The sequence below is a fragment of the Microtus ochrogaster genome, chromosome 7 (assembly GCF_000317375.1).
Source record: "Microtus ochrogaster isolate Prairie Vole_2 chromosome 7, MicOch1.0, whole genome shotgun sequence".
Classification (NCBI taxonomy): domain Eukaryota; kingdom Metazoa; phylum Chordata; class Mammalia; order Rodentia; family Cricetidae; genus Microtus; species Microtus ochrogaster.
This window is the reverse complement of record NC_022014.1, coordinates 44,272,154-44,293,237: the sequence shown is the minus strand read 5'-3', so window position 1 is coordinate 44,293,237 and position 21,084 is coordinate 44,272,154. Positions and strand designations below refer to the sequence as shown.

The following is a 21,084-nucleotide window of genomic DNA, read 5'->3' as shown; positions in this document are numbered from 1 at the left end:
CAGTCGCTAGATCTTCCTAGATACTAAAAGTGGGTGTCAATGGAAACTGAGCACCCCAAGTCGCGGACCAAGGTCTCCTCCCAGAGCCTAGGCAGCCTGGGAGGGCCAGGGGCGGGCCTAGGGCCTGGAGGCTCTCTCCCGCCTCTCGGCGCGCGCCCTCGCACGCCCCGCCCCGTGAGAGGGCGCGTGACAGACCCGTGGGCCAGCCAATGGCAGGCGGCCCCGCCTCCCCACCCCCACCCCGCCCCCCGCTCAGCTCGCTGCCACGTGACGCGGCTCGCTGCCAGCCAATCGCCGCGACCCTAAGCTCGCGCTCCGCCCCGCGCGCCGTGGCCGTTTGAAGTGACTAATTTCTGTCATATGACTGAGGCGCCCATGGGGGTGGCGGGGCGGCGGTAGGAGCGGGGGGCCTCCAGCGAGCTCCCAGCTGAGAGACCCCGGTCCGCCGGCGGCCAGCATGGCGCCCACCCTGTTCCAGAAGCTTTTCAACAAGCGGAGCGGGCTGGGCGCGCCAGGGCGAGATGCCCGCGATCCAGACTGCGCGTTCAGGTAGGGCGTCGCGGGCCCCCGAGAGGGGTCGCGGCCTCGGGCGGGGCGTGCGGTCCAGTGCCCGCTTCTCTCGGCTGTTGACGTCCCGCCCGTGCCACGCACCCGCGGCCTCGGGAGGCTGGCGGTTCGCACGCTGCCGGGGCTGCGACCTCACCGCAGGCCTCCGGGGCCGGGCCGGGAACTGCTCCCTCCCTGTGATCAGCCGCCCTCGGTTGGCTTTGTGCAGGCAGCCGCGCGTTCGGCCAACCTGCGGGACGCAGAGGAGGCTGACCGAGCGAGTGGGCAGGCTGCCGGTCTGTCAGCCTTCTTGGAAACTAAAATTGGAGCGGTGCAGTTTATCGGGCCGAGCGACCTTAGTGTTATCGAAGGAGAAATGCGACACCGAAGTGGTTAGGGTTCCTACCGGCCGGACTCGAGGAGGACCCGCGTTAGTTCTTTCCCCTTGCACCTCTTACCGAAAAGGAGTCCTGTATAGAAAACGGTAGCAGATTAGTGTGTGTGGTGGGGGAGGGGGACGATTGCAGGCTTTGTTCGTTTCTGATTGCAGTACCTGTTGCTGCTGTAGTAACTTTTTAGACTTGTCAGATTTTATGGAAGCTTGGCTGAACGGTTAACTTCAGCCGTGGAATTGTATTGGAAGAAGATACTGTCGTGTCTTCCATAATGCGCTGTGGAAACTTGCACATGTAACTAGGCCAAATGTCACCTATCACACAAACTTGGCAGTATAGCAGAGAACCCAACTGTACACTAGTAGTAAGGGGACACTGTCAAATTTTGCAGCAAAGCTAATTGTGCTACACAGGTTTTATAGTTTTTAGTATTCTTGAGATTGTCCACCCTGGCAACAATGGAGATTACATCAGGAAGCCATGTATGAAATTGAATAGTAAATGGCAGGTAATTTAACTGATATTTAGAGCATGAAAAAGCTCAGTTACCATTTTGGAAACGCTTAATCAAAGAGTTTTCGACTTTTCTTCTCCATACTGGGAAGTAAATGTCTTGTGCCACGGTCATCTGACATTTTTTTTTCCTTTGAAAAACGAAAGTGCAGATAACACGAGCTAATACACGAAGACTAGGGACTCTAGAGACCCAGGCTCTGGAGAGAGAGCTTTAAAAGATGACATTTGAATAGGCAGCTGTTTATTTCTGTGCAGAGACCAACTTTGAGTAACCAAGGTTACAAGAGTCTCAAGTCCCTAATGTGAATAAAATCTGCTTTTTGAGTAAGTGTTCTATATGGTTGTGTAATACTTTACCACTGCCAAAGAACTTTCTCATGAGTTATCTCGTTTGATATTTCACAGTAACCTTGTGAGGTAGAGCAAGTAGCAATGTAGAGAACTTCATAATCCTTTTTCCAAGGTGGAAGCCCAATCCGTGCAGTTCATCTTAAAGCTTGCTATGAAAACAAGACGTGTACAAGTGTAATGTGAGAAAATGAAAAGTCTGAATCACATACCTAGTGACTTGAGATCTAATTAACCCAGCTTTAAAAAAGCTTCCTTGAGTTATAATTTAAATACAATAAAATACGAATATATGTAAGGGTACAAGTCACATGAGTGCATTCCATCAGCTTAAATTTTTGCTTTTGCTCACTCCTTTTCCTCTGTCCTTAATCCTTTATCACCCAAGATAATATTTGGTCTGCTTTCTGTCATTATGATTTGGGCTTTTTGAACATGTCATATAAATGTAGTTATAGTTTACATAACCACATGTCTGGCTTCTTTTCACCCAGAATGAAGATTTTTGAAGTGTATCTTGGATGTTGCTTTTTTAGTAGTTCCATCCATCCTTTTAAGTAGGTGTTCCACTGTGTGGGTGTAGCACAATTTTTGTTTTGTTTTTCTTTCAGTGTGGGGTGTCTTTATGCTTTTGCATGTGTGGGGGTACATGTGGAGTGCTGAATTTGATGTTGAGGATTCTTTTGGATTGACCTTTCATCTCACTTATTAAGTCAGGGTCTCTTAGTCAAACCCTGAATTTCTCTATGTTACTGGTCTTGTCAGCCCCTGTGCTCTGGCAGTCCCCTTGCTCTGCCTTCTGGGGCTGGAATAACAGGTGACAGGATATGCCCACCTGACATTTCTGTGAGTTTCTGGGTTCTGAACTCCCAGTCCTCACACTTTCTTGGCAAACAATTTAACCATTTGGTCATCTCTCGAGCCTTACAATTTGTTTATTCATTTATCAGCTAGAGGATATTTGAACAATTCTGCTGTGAATATTTGTGTATGAATCTTTATTTAGAAATAATTTTTGTTTCTTTGTATGGTTACTGAGCAGTAGAGTTGCTGGCTCATGTGCAAAGTATTACTTAACTTTTTAAAAAGTTCCCAAGCTTCTTCAAAAATACTTGTTTTAGGGCCGGGCGGTGGTGGTGCACGCTTTTAATCCCAGCACTCAGGATGCAGAGCCTGGCGGATCTCTGTGAGTTCAAGGCCAGCCTGGTCTAGAAGAGCTAGTTCCAGGACAGGAACCAAAAAAGCTGCGGAGAAACCCTATCTCGAAAAAAAAAAAAAAAACCCAAAATTTGTTTTAAGTTCTAGTAGTGATATATTAGTTATTTTACCAAAAAATTACTTTTGCTATAAATCTCTTCAGTACATTAAATTATCCTTTTAAGAAAATGAATACTTTTTTATTGTGTAGAAACATAACTATCTTAACCAATTAAAAATTTAAATTTTATTTACTGTTTTGTGTGTATATGATGTGTGTGAGGGACATACAGGTGATACAGTGTGGATGTGAAGGTCAGAAGACAACTCTGTGGACTTGGTCCTCTCCTTCCACTTTTACATGAATTCTGGGAATGGAACTCAGGTCACTAGGCTTGTGTGGCAAGTACCTTTAACCTCTGAGCCATCTTACTGACCCCTAATAATTTTTTGTCTTTTGGCTATAGCTGTTATGAGTGTATATAGTACTATTGTAGTTTTAATTTGCATTTGCCTAATGTGTTGTCCAGCACTTTTTTTTATGTCACCAGGGTTTGGAGCGATTGAAATTGTGTGCATACACTAGGCAGCTTAAACTGACCAAAATGTGTATGTGTACATGTGTGTGTGTATGCATGCTCACATGTTAGTAGCTTAAATTGTTAAAATCACACTTCAGAAAATATGTGTATGGGTGTTTTGCCTGCATGTATATATGTGCACCATGTGCATTTTATGCCCTTAGAAAAGGACAGGAATCTCACAGAACTGGAGTTACAGATATTTGTTAGCTGCTGTGTAGGTGCTAGGAGACAAACCTGAGTCCTCTGGAATAGCTGCCCGAGCTCTTGACCTCTGAGCCATCTCTTCAGCCCCTTAAATCACACAAAAGGCACAGACATTAGTAACTACCTATTTCCAAGAGGCAGTTCTTAGAGAAGACCAATCATGGTTAGCCACTGTAGGGCTTCATTATAGGAGATAACTTTGACAAAGAAACCCTAAATATGTTTCTGTATTGTCTTTCATGGTTCCCCCATTAGAAAAGATGGCCAGGAACTGCTGCCTTCTTGATGTTGTTCACTCTTAGGACTGCCCCTACTGAACAGAGTCCTGTGAGCTTGTCTCATCTGTTTCTTAGCTGGAGATGAGTTTGAAAGATATCATAGGATATTTTTCAGACATTTGTAGGATTTATTTTTTAATTTTCTTTTGAGATGAGGTCTCACCACGTTGTTCAAGCTGGCCTTGAACTGCCCATGTAGCTTACTTTGACTCAACTCACAGTCTTCCTACCTCTATTTGCTGGGATTATATGCCTGTGTCACCATATCCAGCTGTCGTTATAGAATTGAAATGATATTTAGGTCATTTAAAGAATTCGAGAGGATCTCTGTGAGTTCGAGACCAGCCTGGTCTACAAGAGCTAGTTTCAGGACAGGCTTCAAAACCACAGAGAAACCCTGTCTCGAAAAACCAAAAAAAAAAAAAAAAAAAAAAAAAAAAAGAATTAGAGAAAAAAGGTGCTGTCCAGAAGATTGATTCTATTTTGTGTTTTTTCCATTAGGCACATTAAAGTGGAAGTAAAAACATTGCACGTAAGCTCAGTAATGTATTACTTGTAAAAAGGCTTGCTTTAGATATTTTTATCCAGTTTTTTTTTAAAAAGCCTCTAATTTGGTGAAGAAAGTTATTTTAAATGTTTTAGGAAGTAATTATTAAAAAGAGTTGTCTGTGGTTTTTATTTTCCTGAGTTAATGTCTTAGTTAAGGTTATCATTATTGTGAAGAAACACCATGATTAAAGCAACTTGAAGAGGAAAGGGTTTACTTGTCTTACACTTCCACATCTCAGTTCATTCATCATCAAAGGAAATACGATGGGAATTCATCAGGGCAAGAACCTGGAGGTAGGAGCTGATAGAGGCTACCATGAGGGGTGCTGCTTGCTGTCTTCCCCCCATGGTTTGCTCAGTCTACTTTCTTATAGAACCCAGGACTCTAGCCCAGGGATGACACTACCCATAGTGGGCTGGGCCCTTCCCCATCAGTTGCTAAGAAAATGCCCTACAGGCTTGCCTTCATCTATGGAAGCATTTTCTTAATTGAAGTTCCCTCCTCTCAGATGACTTTAACTTGTATCAAGTTGACATGATATCTAGCACAGTTAGAAACATTTACTCTTTAATGTCTGTAGCAGGAATTCTGCTGCTAACTACCTCTTAATGGAATCTTTCTGTGTGTCCCTCTTGTGTTTCTCCAAACTAAACTGATTTCAGTATGCTATAGTATAAAAAAATAAAAGGAAATTCTCAACTAAATTTAAACTTTTCAACTTGACCTGCTAGCTTTCTTTTGAGTTTTAGTGGTATATTTTACCTGACTTTACTTTCTCAATGATATTTGTTGATATAACTTTGAGAAACATCATGCAGTGATTTAAGGTCTTTTGGTTTGGACACCAGACTTCTTGATTTTCAAACTGAGTTCTAGCATTTAATTGCCAAGTCTTCAGACTTCATTCTTTTTATCATCTTGAAGTCTTAGATGCAATGCTGCTAGCTCCTTCTCACATCACATCTTGGAACAGACAGACTGTACTTCAGGATTTCCAGTAAAAGTTTTAGAGAACTGTGCTGATTGCGTTACCGATAAACTTACCCATGATTATGACCTGGACCAGTGCTAAGGCATGTGGAGTTGCTCTGATGGTGGTAGTATACTTCAAGCCAGAAATATGATCAGGTCTCACACCAGATGTGGCTGAGATTGGGGCAGGGATGCTGAGAAGAGTCTAGGTACCTGTTATACCTAATCTTAGAGATGTTCTGAGGATAAATTAATAGTAGATACTCAAATGTTAGCATTCCCCAAACCCTCATTTCCCAGAGTCCTCCCTTTCTGCCCTCCTTATTTCTTCCCTTTCGCATGTTTCTCTTTTTGTTGTTTTGGGGGTTTCAGTGATTTGACTTAAGAAATATCTTCCATAGACTCAGGCATTTGAACACTTGGTCTCCAGGTGGTGATGCTGTTTGGGGAGGTTTAAGAGGGTCAGCCTGCCATAGGAAGTACATCATTGGAGGTAGGCTTTGAGAGTTTAAAGCTCTGGTGCTCACTTCTAGTTCACTTTCTCTGCTCTGTGCTTGTTGCGAAAGGTGTGATATATCAGCTTCCTACTCTTGCTGCCGTATCTGCTGTTTATTGCCATGCTTCCCTGCCATGATGGCCTCCTAACCCTATGGAATAGTAAACCCGAGCTCCCTGTTCCATATTTATGCTTTGTCATGGTAGTTTTTCAGAGCATCAGCAGAGTAACTAATACAGATTGCTTTTTGTTTTGAGGCAGGTTAGCCTGTAACATGTATTAATAATCCTTTTGCCATAGCCTTCTGAATGTTGGGAATGCAGGTGTACCCCACCAGGCCTGGCATCCTAGTTTCTCCTTTCATTCTTTCCAGCTTTTTTGTTTGGATGTCAGATTTCATTAGTTATTTATTGAGAATAATTTGACTTGTGTGTTTGCACATTGTTTTGAGCACTGTGACGACAAATTTTTTCTTTATTTTAAAAAAGAGTGTGTGCGCACGCACATGTGTGTGTGTGGGGGGGTGTGGGTGTGTGGTTGTGTTTAGGCCAGAAGTTAATGTTGATGGCAAAGGGCTTTTTCTTTTTCTTTTCTTTTTTTTGAGGCAGAGTCTCGTGTGTGTGTGTGTGTGTGTGTGTGTATGTGTATACATCTTTTTTTTTAAATTATTGATTTTATTGAGCTATACATTTCCCTATGCTCCCCTCCCTTCCTCTTCCCTCTCCTTCAGCGCTCTCCCATGGTCCCCATGCTCCCAATTTACTCAGGAGATCTTCTCTTTTCCTATGTAGATTAAATCCATGTATGTCTCTCTTAGGGTCCTCATTGTTGTCTGTGTTCTCTGGGATTGTGATTTGTAGACTGGTTTTCTTTGATTTATGTTTAAAAACCACTTATGAATGAGTATATATGATAATTGTCTTTCTGGGGCTGGGTTACCTCACTCAATATGATGTTTTCTAGCTCCATCCATTTGCCTGCAAATTTCAAGATGTCATTATTTTTTTCTGCTGTGTAGTACTCCATTGTGTAAATGTAACACATTTTCCTTATCCATTCTTTAGTCGAGGGGCATTTAGGTTGTTTCCAGGTTCTGGCTATGACAAACAATGCTGCTATAAACATAGTTGAGCACATGTCCTTGTGGTACGATTGAGCATCCTTTGGATATATACCCAAAAGTGGTATTACTGGGTCTTGAGGAAGGTTGTTTCCTAATTTTCTGAGCTCACCATACTGCTTTTCAAAGGGGTTGTACCAGCTTGCACTTTCACCAGCAATGCAGAAGTGTTCCCTTTTCTCTACAACCTCTCCAGCATAAGTTGTCATCAGTGTTTTTGATATTGGCCATTCTTACAGGTGTAAGATGGAATCTCAGAGTTGTTTTGATTTGCATTTCTCTGATGACTGAGGATGTTGAGCATTTTCTTAATTGTCTTTAAGCCATTTTAGATTCCTCTGTTGAGAGTTCTCTGTTTAGGTCTGTACTCCATTTTTTTTATTGGATTATGTGTTCTTTGGGTGTCCAATTTCTTGAGTTCTATGTATATTTTGGAGATCAGACCTCTTTCTGATGTGGGGTTAGTGAAAATCTTTTCCCATTCTGTAGGCTGCTGTTTTGTTTTGTTGACCATGTCCTTTGCTTTATAGAAGCTTTTCAGTTTGAGGAGGTCCCATTTATTAATTGTTTCTCCCAATGTCTGTGCTGCTGGGGTCATATTTAGGAAGTGGTCTCCTGTGTCAATGTATTTAATTGTATTTCCCACTTTCTCTTCTGTAAGGTTCAGTGTGGTTGGCTTTATGTTGAGTTCTTTGATCCATTTGGACTTGAGTTTTGTGCATGGTGATAGATATGAGTCTGTCTTCCTTTTTCTACATGTTGATATCCAGTTATGCCAGCACCACTTGTTAAATATGCTTTCTTTTATTTATTTGATATTTTTTGCTTCTTTGTCAAAATAACAGGTGTGTTCATCGGTGTGTGGATTAATATCCAGGTCTTCAATTTGGTTCCACTGGTCCTCCTGTCTGTTTTTATGCCAATATAACGCTGTTTTCAGTAATGTAGCCCTGTAGTAGAGTTTGAAGTCAGAAGTTCCTTTGTTGCACAGGACTGTTTAGGCTCTCCTGTGTTTTTTGCTTTTCCATATGAAGTTGAGTACCGTTCTTTCTTGAAAGAGAAAATTATGTGAAGAATTTTGCTGGGATTTTGATGGGCATTTCATTGAATCTGTAGACTGCTTTTGGTAAGATTGCCATTTTTACTATGTTAATTCTACCTACCCAAGAGCATGGGAGATCTTTCCACTTTCTGGTGTCTTCTTCAGTTTCTTTCTTCAAAGATTTAAAGTTCTTGTTATACAAGTTCCACTTGTTTGATTAGAGTTACTCCGAGATATTTTATGCTATTTGTGGCTATTGTAAATAAAGGGTGATGTTTCTGTGATTTCTTTCTCAGCCCATTTATCATCTCTGTACAGGAGGGCTACAGAGTTTTTTTTTTTTTTTTGAGTTAATCTTATAACCTGCTACGTTACTGAAAGTGTTTATGAGTTGTAGAAGTTCCTTGGTAGAATTTTTGGGGTCACTTATGTATCACATTATCAGCAAATAGTGAGAGTTTGACTTCTTTTCTGATTTGTATCCCTTGATCTCCTTTTGTTGTCTTATTGCTCCAGATAAGACCTCAAGAACTATATTGAATAGATATGGAGAGAGTGGACGACCTTGTCTTGTTCCTGATTTCAGTGGGATTGCTGGGAGTTTCTCTCCATTTAGTTTGATGTTGGCTGTTGGGTTGCTGTATATGAGGCAGGGTCTCTTTATATAGCGTTGACTGTCCTGGAACTTTCTATGTTGACTAGACTGGTTTCCAACTTATAGACATTTGTTTCTGCCTCACAAGTGCTGGAATTAAAGACCGCTATACCCAGCTCCCAAACCTTAATTTTTGAGAAAAGGGTACCTCACTGAACCTGAGCCTTATTCATCAGTTCAGCTAGGCTGGCCAGTGAGCTTCAGGAATCCACTTGTCTCCAGCTCTCCCCTCTGCCACAGCACTGAGGTTATATGTGCGTGCATCCAGATTTTTACCTGGGTGCCAGGGGTTGAACTGAGGTCCTTAGACTTGCACAATAGGCATTTTACCAACTGAGTCATTTCCTCGCCCTCATATTTTTCTCTATAAAGTTTCAATGGAGCAGGACATAGTGATCCATACCTATAATCATATCATTTAAGATGCAGAGGCAAGAGGATTGCTGCAGATTTGAAGCCTGGCTGGTCTACATTGTGAGTTCTAGGCCAGCCAGGGATGCATAGTAACACCCAGTTTCAAAATACAAAGTGTAATAGAACCTTTATTTCTTCTTTTCCCCTCTTCTTTATTTTCCTCCTTATGATGGAGATGGATCCCAAGTCCTCACACATATTAGGCAAGTGCTCTACCATGGAGCTACATCCTCAAGTCCTAGGCCGTTGTCTTCTGTGTTGTAATTGCACTCATTGGTGTCATATCTTCACTAGATTTTAAGTTCTATAAGAGGGAATAGCCACTAATAGGTTTTCTGCTGTATTTCTGGTGCCTGGTTCAAGAAGAAAGTCACTAAATGTTTGATGAATGGAAAAAAAAAAGGTTACTGGATTGAAATATATTACATGTAAGAATGAAATTCTGAAGCTATAAGAAATTAAAAATACTTTAAATTATGGAATTGAAAAGTTCTAATTATGTTAAAATTATTTCTATTTTGAGTTGCTTGATATTATTTAATAAATAATTTATATTTTTCTTTGACATTGCTTGCCAATTTAAAGAAAAATTTCATATTTCATTGGTTTTTTTAGGATTTCAAGGACAGCCCCTTTTTCCAGAATAGATTATTATACCTTTTACTATACCCCTCGTTAACAATTAGTGTAATAGTGTATTTTCTGGTGTCATCCCTGACATTGAGTGTTGCTGACTGTGTAAAAGAATGAATTAATGAACTAGTAGTCTTCTTTTTGGTAAATTAGAGTTTAAAAATAGAAGCGGTTTTGGAGAACATTTTTTTCTCCTTGCTTGAAGATTCTGGCCTCTTATGCCTTGTATGGTTGTTTACTGAACCTATTGGGAAGCTGGAGCTCCAGCATACCTATTTGTAAGGACACCTCCAGAGCTCCAGGGACCTGTCTCCTTGTACACACATTGCCCACACTGCCTAATACAGAGTGTCCTTGTACACAGTAGCATTCTATTCCAAGCTATCCCAAATGTGGTTGGCTGCTTCATATGATTCTCCTATCTCTAATGTAGTGGTTGGATAGGGTTGTAATAAAAATTTGTAGATGGGTTAATGAACTCAGTTTATACAATTGATGCTGTACTTGGAGGACAGGACTTTGAGGTTTGTTCACCTGCTTTTCTGTCTCTATAATCTGTATATATTTTTTAAAAATTCCATTTATACTAGGAAAATGCAGATTGTGAGGTACTGAGAAGGTGAATCAGCTGTGGCCTGTTCACACAGCTCCTCAACATAGATTTACTACTAGTTTTATATTTTCTGTTAATTCTTAGTTTAGAAGCCACAAACTACACATCTATAACAATGCAGAAATATACTAGGAATTATTTGTGAATAATTTAATTGTTTAACATTTTTATCAAAGAAACATAAGATTTTGCAAACCTAAAAATCAGTTCTACTTTTATACTTGCTTGGCAGTCTGGTAGTTATAGAATTCCAGATTGAAGGGCTAGGTAAATGGTTTAGTCAGTGAAGTGCTTGTCACACAAATCATGAGGATCTGAGTTTATTTACATCCAACACCCATGCGAAAACCTGGGCTCAGTGGTACTTTGTTGTAATACCCATCTTTGGGGAGATGATGACAGGAAGGCCCCTGGGGATAGCAGAACTGGTGAGCTTCAGGTTTAAAGACCTTATTTCATTAGAGTCTTTATTTATTGAGAATAATTTGATTTACGGTGGAACTCTATTGAGGAAGACACCTGGTGCCAACCTCTAGCATACCCGCATACACTTGAACGCATATACCACATCCCATACACACAACAGCTATAAATTGAAATCATTTTAACTTAGAAATTCAAAGACTTTACTCTATTGTCTTATGGCTGCCAGTATTGTAGCTGAGATCACAAAAGATACAGGATTTTCTTCTGAAAATTCAGAAAAATCTACCTTGGGCTTTGTTTGGGGAGTTTTACAAATTAATTTGCTGGTGTCCATTCTTTTAGTCAGAAGGCATTTAATTCTAGGGAATGTTCTTACATGATTTTCACAATCCATCACTTCTATTTGGACTTTGTAAGATTTCAAGTGTTGCTTCCTTTATTGAGCCTTTGGGTTTCTTGGGCTTTTTTTCTTCCCAATTTCTGTCATATTAGTTTTATATTGTACTTCTAAAATATTTCATAAATATTATTTTGTAGTGAATTGTCTGTTTTAATTTGAACTATCATATTTTTAATTGCCTAGGGCATGCTTTTACAAGCCTATTTTCCTGAAGTCCTTAATGATCTTGAGTGTGATGTTTGACATTTTCTAAAGCAGATACACCTTGGTTCTGTGCGAAGACTGAGGCCAAAACAGGATGAAGAGGACAAACTTGACAATAACATCTACTAGAAATACATTTTCTTTTATTTAATTTGTTAATGTTGTACAGTCCTTGAACTGTTAAACCATGCCTGAAAAAATCCAAAGAAAGGAGTGGTAGTGTGGGTAGATGGAGTCACTCCCCATACAATTTATTTAAACTTTTATTTCCACTTATTTTGCAGTGCTGGATATTGAACTCAATATAGAGTGGGTAGGCACTGTACTGTTGAACCATACCCCCATCCCAGTTTATGAACATTTTGATAAACTCACAGTCTTTTTATATATTTTTATATATTTTTAAATTTGTATTGGACATGATAGTGCTTGTAATCTCCGGAGCTCCTATCTCCATAGGAAGGTATAACTGAGTTATAATTTAAATCTTCTACAACAGTATGATATTAACCATACATAGTAATATGGGATACTTAGAAACATATTTTCAAGATGCATTAATATAAGTTATGAAATATTAGAAACAAAGTGTTAAGAAAAAATATCTAGACAGCAAAAAGAAAGCTGATATATCTCCAGTTGCATCATATAAAAACCAGAACTAAAAACTTACTAGCCAGGCAGTGGTGATGCACACCTTTAATCCCAGCACTTGGGAGGTAGAGGCAGAGACAGAGGCAGGTGAAGCTGTGTGAGTTTGAGGCCAGCCTGGCCCAGGACAGCCAAGGCTACACAAAGAAACTCTGTCTCGAAGAAAACAACAAAAAAGTTACTTATGGTGAATACGATTTTATCTGCTAGTCAATTATAACATGTTTTAGAACTACACAGATCTAGTGTAGTGGCCCATGCCTTAATCTGGAAATAGAGGCAAGAGGATGTCTCTGAGTTCCAGGACCATCAGGGATACATAGAGAGAACTTATCTATAAACAAACAAGCAAAAAGAATTAAAATAAATAAAATAGAAATATATAAAACAAATTGGGTGCTAGAGAGACGGCTCAGTGGTTAAGAGCACTGGCTGCTTTTCCTGAGTTCAATTCCCAGCAACTACATGTTGGCTCACAACCATCTATAGTGGGATCTGATGTTCTCTTCTGGCATGCTGGCATATATGCAGAGAGAGCATTTATACCTAAAAAAAACTCATTAAAAATGGATAAAGTGACATGTTTACTATTATGGATAGGTGATTTTGACATACTTCTCCTACTTGTTGAAGATAAAGTAATGAAAAAAATTTGAGACTGCATATTATTTTAGAGCTGGGCGTAATGGTGCTTGCTCATAAAAACCCCAAAGTAACAAAACTCTTAAAAAAACAAAACAAAGTTTTTATTTGATGTATACATGTATTGAGTGTTCTATTTAATGTTGCTAGAAAATAAATCCAAAGATAGTAGAACCAGTTCATCTGTAGGAGTCAAATTAACAAACTAGAAATGATTGCATAAGAGAGAAAAGAAAAAAAGCTGAAAATGATTTCTTTAAAATACATGAACATGCCCTCCCCAAAAGGTGAAGCGTAGGTAAATAATCACACTTTTAAATGAAACTTTTCTACAGATAAGAAAAGGTAAGAGAATACTTAAAATATTTTAAATTGTATATTGGGGATGGGGTATGTGCACATGAATACAGGTGCCAGGAGTGTGGAAGCTGAAGCTCCAGTTATAGGACGTTGTTAGCTGCTTAATGTGGGTACTGGGAATCAAATTCAGATCTCTTGGAGAACAGTTCATCTCTCTAGTCCATGCCGTTAGTGTTTGTAATACTCTTTTAGTACATTTGTGCCAGGCAGAATCTTAAGGACCATAGAGAGTTATACTCATTAATTTACTCCTCAAGACAACTAAACAAACAAATAGCCTCATTTTATAGATGAGGGAGCTCATCAAAGCACTCAAATTAAATAATTTTCTCAATGATAATACAGTGGTTCTTAACCTTCCTAATAGTGTGACCCTTTAATACAGTTCCTTATGTTGTGGTACCCCCCAACTATAACATTATTTTCATTGCTGTTTCATAACTGTAATTTTGCTACTGTTATGAATCATAATGTAAATATCTGTGTTTTCCTATGGTCTTAAGTGACTCCTGTGAAAGGGTCATTTGACCCCCTAAAGTTGTGGCCACCCACAGTTTGAGGACATACCAGGGGCGGAACATGGAACATGGCTTGACCCTTTTGAAATTCATGCTGTAATCCCTATTTGGCAAAATTATAAGGATAGAAATTTATTCCAGCTGTGGTTTTAGAGGTGTGGCCTTAAGGAGGTGATTAGTATATTAGATAAGATCATCAGACTGGAGGCTACATGATTGAACATTAGTAACTTTATAAGAAGAGAAAGAAAAGATCAAACGATATGTACTTCGTGTCCCTTGCCCTTCACTGCCTTGGGACTCGCCCACAAGAACCCTATCACTATCTGAACTGTGATCTTAAATATTCTCTTTATCCAGTGATACTAACAACAACAACATAAAGAAACAATATAGAAAATTAGAATATAGGTTGGTTTTAAGTTTGTTGGTTAAATCTATGGCAACTAACTAAATTTCTCTGCCTCTGTTTCTTAGTCTGTGAATTGAAATAAGACTTCATCAGTTTGTTAGAAGGATTTATTTAACATCCTTTCAGCAATGCCTGGCATATTGAACTATATGTTGCTGTTATTTATTAAAAGAGAAAGACTACGTGATTAGTCAGTTCATACATATTTTTTTGATAAAACTGCCTCCATTTGTTGTTAAAATAAAAAACTTGTAGCAAATTTAAAAGGATTTTTTCTTAATGTTTGTACATTTTAGGGTGTTACTGTCATCCCTGGTGTCTTAGCCAATTGTCAGAACCAAAAATGTCTTCCCACAAGTGTCTCCTGGGCACACAGTCATCCCTAGTTAAGGGGATGACTAATTAAATGCAGTTTTCTGTTCTATGAATATATCACAATTTCTTTACCTTCATGATGAAAAATATTTGAATTATTTTCAGTTTAGGGTTATAATCAGTAATAGTGCTATGAACATTTTTGTATAAGTTTTAGGGAGAAGACAAACATTCATGTGTGATGAAATATTTAGCTCAGATTGAATTTATAGGTCATAAGATAGGTATATGTCCAGGACTGATAGTCAGTCAGTCAGTCATGGCTGTACTGAAATTCAGTATCTAGATCAGGCTAGTCCCAAACATGGGGAAATTCCTTGTCTCTATCCCTGAGTACCTGGCTCCTCTGCCACCCATTTAACTAAGTAGTTGTGATGATTTTCATACAGGTATGTAGAGAGCTCAGTTTACTCCACACCTTCATAAGGCTTGACTTTAAATTCTAAGCTTTTAAAATTTATGTCTGTTTAGTTTTACTCTTTTGTGATCCTGCATGTGTGATACAGAGGTGATGCCTTTTTCTGGATAATTACAGGCATGAGTTCTAGCCTCTGCCTTAATGTCTTGTGATCTTGTTTTCATATCATTCAGCTCTACAGTTAGGTAATTTGTTACTCATCTTGGCCTTCTCTTTCCAGTGTCAGGAACAAGGTCTCTGTCCTCACAGCTCATGAGCTTATAAGTCTGTATTTTATAATGGTGAGATTCATACCTTGGCATAACTGTTAGAGCCAAAAGCCAGTGACTAAAATTTCAGAGATTTACTGGAACTCTTTTCAAGCTTTATCATTTGAATAAAACCTGGTAATCAGGTGGAATGTTTTTTTTTAACTTTTATATTGTAATTTTTACAGAGACATATTTGTATACCCCTTAAATGATAAGCATGCTAAATATAGACACACTTTTCCCATGTATTAAGGCATATATTACTGTAGTTGTTCATCATTGTTCCAAACCTGGGGACGTTTCTGCCTTTGCCCCTGAGTACCTGGCTCTTCTGCCACATTATTTTACTAAGTGGTTGTGATGATTTCCATCCAGCCATGTAGAGATCTCAGAGGAGAGGTCATTATTAACTGATTACTGATGAAAAAGATCCATGAATGCATACCTACTTTATATATGGACAAAATTCATGCAGCATGAAGTTAACCACTATAAACAGTTCGGAGGCCTTTGGTATATTCACAGTATTAGGTAACTGGCCTTCTTATCTAGTTATAAAACATACCTGTAATTCAAAGTAAAACTTCTTGTGCATTTAGGAGTTAATCTTTTTCTTCGCCACAAAGCACCCTGCCAACTACCAATTTTTATTCTCTCTCTGAATTTATTCATTTTGGATATTACATATATATAGAATCCTGTGACCTTTTAATGTCTTGACTTTTCTTTGACTGACTTTATATTCAGTGTTCATCCGTGTTATAGCATGCATCAGTACTCTACTTCTTTCTATAGCTAAATGGTCTGTATAAGTCTGTATATACCCAGTCACTGGTAAATACTGGGATATAACTTTCTAACTCTGATTTTTGAGATTGGTGCTGTTGTGAACATGCATGCTCATGCTGTTTTTAGAGTTGTGTGAGTGTTATACATGTCTAGATGCATGGAGTTACTAATCCCCACCAGTGATGCAGAACAATTTTAGTGCCCTAAATAAATCTCCGACGCCATCCCACATCTTTTAAATAGATCTCTTGTCTGCCTCTAGCTGTTGTAACTACTGGTCTCTTCTCTGACTTCATAGCAGCAGACAGTTTTAGGTATTATTTTGTTTAGTGTGGAGCTTGAGTTTCCTTAAAATAGTGTATTTCAGTAGATGCTTCAGAAGTTACATTTTTAGATTGGTGGTAATATTCTAGAAATAAGTTAGTTATAAAGTTATTTTATATTTGAATATTTACTGAATTCAATTTTTCCACATTAATTTTAAAAATATATCCAACTAAATACTGGCATAAAATTCTACACTTAACTAAAAAGCAGAAATAACTAGCAGTAACACTATCCTAAGGCATTTTACAAGTCCAGTGTGAAATTGATATGATTAACTAATTAGATCGGATTTTTTAAAAATGAATTGTTTCTTACCCTTACTGTTTTGTTATATGTATATGCATATTTCTGCTATTTGATTAAGATATTGTGATTATGTAGTTCACTTAAAATGTTTTGTTATATGTATATGAGATTCTTTGAGAGTTTATGTTTTCTTTCTGCTAAAATCTTCTATTGAATACCTGGTCATGTCTTCATGTGTTAACTTTAAAATTTCAGAGGAAAGAGTGTTTAGTTTTCAGAAAACATAGCATGAACAATCAAGCAACTGTTTGCAGGAAAACAGCCTCGTTGTCTTCTGGTACCAGCTGGTCTTATGTTGGCTTGTCTGCTGTCTCCTAACTTATTTATAGTAGTTTGGAACTAGAAACACACACTAACATTTCACTGTAGCTTAACTAAACATTAGAATCTTTCTTGGTTTTTTTTTTTTTGTTGTTATTGTTGTTTTGTTTTTAATTTGGTGTTTTTTTTCAGAAGAGTTTTTTTTAACATAGATTTGAATGCCAGTGGTACTCAGAAAGGATGGAGGAGAGAAGTCGGGGTGGGGGAGGGTAAGAGGGGAAGAAGGGGAAAACAAAAATCTTCTGAATTTAATTTTCTTTTTACTAGCTTAAATTTCCATGATACGCTGGGCGGTGGTGGCGCACACCTTTAATCCCAGCACTTAGGAGGCAGAGGCAGGCGGATCTCTGTGAGTTCCAGACCAGCCTGGTCTACAAGAGCTAGTTCCAGGACAGGCTCCAAAACCACAGAGAAACCCTGTCTCAAAAAACCAAAAAAAAAAAAAAAAAAAAAAAAAAAAAAAAAAAAAAAAAAAAAAATTTCCATGATACCATTAAGAATCAATGTTGGGCCGAGGGTATGTATGGACTGTTGGTAGGGCATTTGCCTATCATGTTTAAAGAGCTCTGAGGTTAATTCCCAGCACCACAAAATTAGTCAATTTTAAAAAGTAGACTTTTTTTGTGACCATCCCAAATCATTAGTCTTCCTTCACTATCTCATGCCTCAGACATATCTCATGACACTGTCTCTTGTTCCTTGGCTAGGCACACATTTTCTTTATGGAATCATATCAGAGAATAACATTCTTAGTTTCTCTAGTAATACTGCTTCTCATATAAAAAACATTTATATTTCTTGATTAAAAATATTATTAGTATTATTATTTAATTCTGTTTGTGTGGGTGTTTTATGTCTGGGTACCACATGTCTGGTGCCTTTAGAGACCAGAAGATGGTGTCCAGGTTCACCAAGACAGGAGTAACAGATCGGTTTTGAGATACCACGTAGGTGCTAGGAATTGAACCCAGCTTTTTTGGAAGAGCAGCCAGTGTTTTTAACCCTTGAGCCATCTCTCCAACCCTTGTTTATAAATTCTTAAAGTAGAATATAGATTATAAGGAAAACACAATGGGTTGAAAGTATACAATACTGAAGTATTACATTTGTGACAAACTAGCATTGTTGCATTCTGGTTAAATTAACAGACTTATTTGTAGATCTACTGAGTATGATAATTTTTAATTAATGAACATAAATAATTTTTTAGGTAGCTGCATCTAATACCATAGTCAGTATGTCGTAGAGAAGATTTAAATCCAAGTCTTGCTGATTCAGAGCCTGTTCTTACGTTTCTGCCATGTTAGGGGTGGGTAATTGTTTTTGGTCTCAGCATAATGTCTCTTACTTCGATTGTAGTAAGTAGCTTGTTGTATTAGGTATTTGTGTTACTACATTTTACTACACACACACACACCCTTACCCTTCAGTATTGTGGAAGAACATGCTGATAAATGTTAAAACATAGCCCTACTTAAAAAACATGTAACCAAGTAATTTAACATGGTGGTTTTATTGAAGTTTATAATTCCAAGGGCAGGTTTGTTTGTTTGCTTACTTGCTTCCCTTTTTCCCCCTCTCCATACTTCCCTCTGGAAGAGCAACTAAATGAGCTAAAGTTTCATAAACAGTAAGTAAATGGCTATACCAGTAAACAGTCTTTTTACAAAGTCAGTATTTTCTGCTAGATTTGTCCTCTTCAGTGCAGTGTAAGTGTTGAGATTAGTGAGCCAGTTTTACATACTGACTATGGTGGTGCTGTGATTAATGAGGCTTATTTTCCATTTGCTGGTCAGCAAAGTAGATAGCTTCTAAGATTTTGTATATGGGCACACAGAAATTGAGACAGAACCTTTTCTTGTTTACAAAGTAATCCTGAATTCTGTAGGTGTGAACTATTGAAGAGTTGTGTTATAGCTATGGTTGCCTGAGTCCTGTGCTCAGGGTAGCTCTTACTGAGCCAAACATTGTGCATAGTGACCCCTAGAAAGTCAGTGTTGTGAGCCATGATCCCTAGGTGGGACAGTATTTTGAGAGGTATTGAAAAGGAGGTGGGGCCTAGCCAGAGGACACAGGCACTGGGGACAAGTCTTTGTGGGTGTCTTCTCCTTCTCTTTCCCCCTCTCTCTCCCTTTCCTTTTCCCCCCTCCCTTTTTCTCTTTCTTTTACCTTTTTCTTCTTTCCTTCTCTCCTTCCCCTTCTTGTTCTTCCCTTTTCTTTCTCACCTTTCCTCTTCCCCATCTTCTTTCCTCTCTCTTCTCTCCTTTTTTGTTTACGCTTTCTTCTTTTTATTTTTCTGCTTTCATGAAGTGAAGAACTACCTCCTTTACTCTTGCACAGAAGTTAACAGAAGTGCCTTAAAAACACTGAAGATGATTGGCATTCTTGGTCTGCACAAGCTGCTAGGTAGGGCTTAGTTTGCAAGAATATTTAGATTGATTTTCACTTTGTCATACACTTTGTAGTAGAGAAAGGTACCAGTTACCTCTGTGAAATCCCACTCTTAAGTGAAACAAAAAGATAGTATGCTACTTGCAAAATTGTAGAAATGAAGCCTTTTATAAAATTGGTTTTGTCATCAGCATGGAAATCTTCAAAGGCTCCCATGGTCCTGTTGCTAGGATTACACATTTTTGTATTGCAGCACCGAGAGGCTTTTGAATTAAATTCAATGTTGTTATGTCACCTGACGGTCTTGTGGTTTTAGATGAGTATGGTTCATTGCTATTATTAACCTGGCTTGGCAGTTGTACGTGACTGGAGTTTTTAGGGATTTCGCAAAGTGTAACTGCTGAAGAGAAATAGGATGCCAGTACCATACAGCATAATTCAAGATGCTATTTTAAAGTATGTTAACACAGAATCACCCTATATCTGGTTATAAACTTGATGATACATTTGCTTTAAAATGTGTGCTTTGCTTTCTTATTGTGCCTGTACAGGAACACTGAAGATATTTGAAAAATCATGCATTTGTATGTATATAACATTATTGTATTTATAAATAAATTTTAAATTAACACATTATTTTAGGTATTAACATACAAAATGTGTTTTAATTTTAATTAATTAATGATTAAAATCAGGTAAATTATTTAAGGTTCTATTGTATTACTTATCTCTTCCACTTTTTTTGTAGTACTTAGGTATTTGTGTCAATGTAATAGGGATTTCTACTGTTTACATAATCAACTTTTTAAACATTTTCTCTGGTGCTTTTCTTTGTCTTCATCATCTTTATTTTGACATCATCATTAGGTCTTCTGTATTTCAGACTGTCCTTGAACCTAGGGAAAATGACCTTTAATTTCCAATTGTCCGCCTCTAGAGTCTTATTATTACAAGCATAGGCTACTTTACTGGACTTATAACGTGCTGAAGATTGAACCCAGGGCTTCATGCAAGCACTCAACCGACTGACATAGATATATGTAGCTTTGTTTCTTTTTCAGAGACAGAATCTCATTCTGTATTGCAGGCTAGCCTAGAACTCATTATGTAGCTCAGGTTGTACCAAATTCTTGGCAGTCTATTTGTCTCAATCTCCAAAGTTCTGGGATTGTAGGTGTGAGCTACTATACCCTACTAAACATTTCTTTGATGTACAGTTTCTGATAATAATGCAAGGTCTGTAAGAATCAGGAAAACAAGCAGCTTTTATGTGCTGTGTGGCTGCTACTATTTGAGAAAACTATAGAATTGACCCACCCTTTTTTCTGTTAATCACGTTTTTTTTCTTTATTCTTTGTAAGGCTAGTTTTAAGAAAGCTCCTGGGCAAAAGTAATAGTCTGTAAGCATTAGTTTTGATATTTCTGTGTTCTAGGTTGTCGTGTACTTTGTTGGTTCAGCCTAGCATAGAATCTGACAGTGAAAATGTTCCTGAGTGTGGTAGAGTTTCTAAACTGATAACTGGGCTAACCGTTGCTTCTTTGCTAAAGAACTTAAGAAATCTGACCACTAGTGGAGCCAAAAATCTTTCTCTTTAAAAAGTCCTTGTCAAGTGTAAAAAGGAACAGGGTTATGAAAGGACATAAAGCCGGGCGGTGGTGGTGCACGCCTTTAATCCCAGCACTCGGGAGGCAGAGGCAGGCGGATCTCTGTGAGTTCGAGACCAGCCTGG

At 38.4% G+C, this 21,084-nt stretch overlaps 1 protein-coding gene across 2 annotated transcripts in view; it reads left to right on the top strand.

The window, feature by feature from the left end:
* The first annotated feature begins 370 nt into the window (after positions 1-370).
* The window catches only part of Fnip1 (folliculin interacting protein 1), an 83,844-nt gene continuing 63,130 nt past the window's right edge, over positions 371-21,084 (top strand). The window contains exon 1 of one of the 2 annotated variants that reach the window (XM_005350067.2): positions 371-549. In XM_005350067.2, coding sequence (XP_005350124.1) covers positions 458-549 — 92 coding nt within the window. In that variant the 5' untranslated portion in view covers positions 371-457. The remainder of the gene's footprint in view (positions 550-21,084) is intronic. The other variant, XM_005350068.2, reaches the window with a different exon arrangement.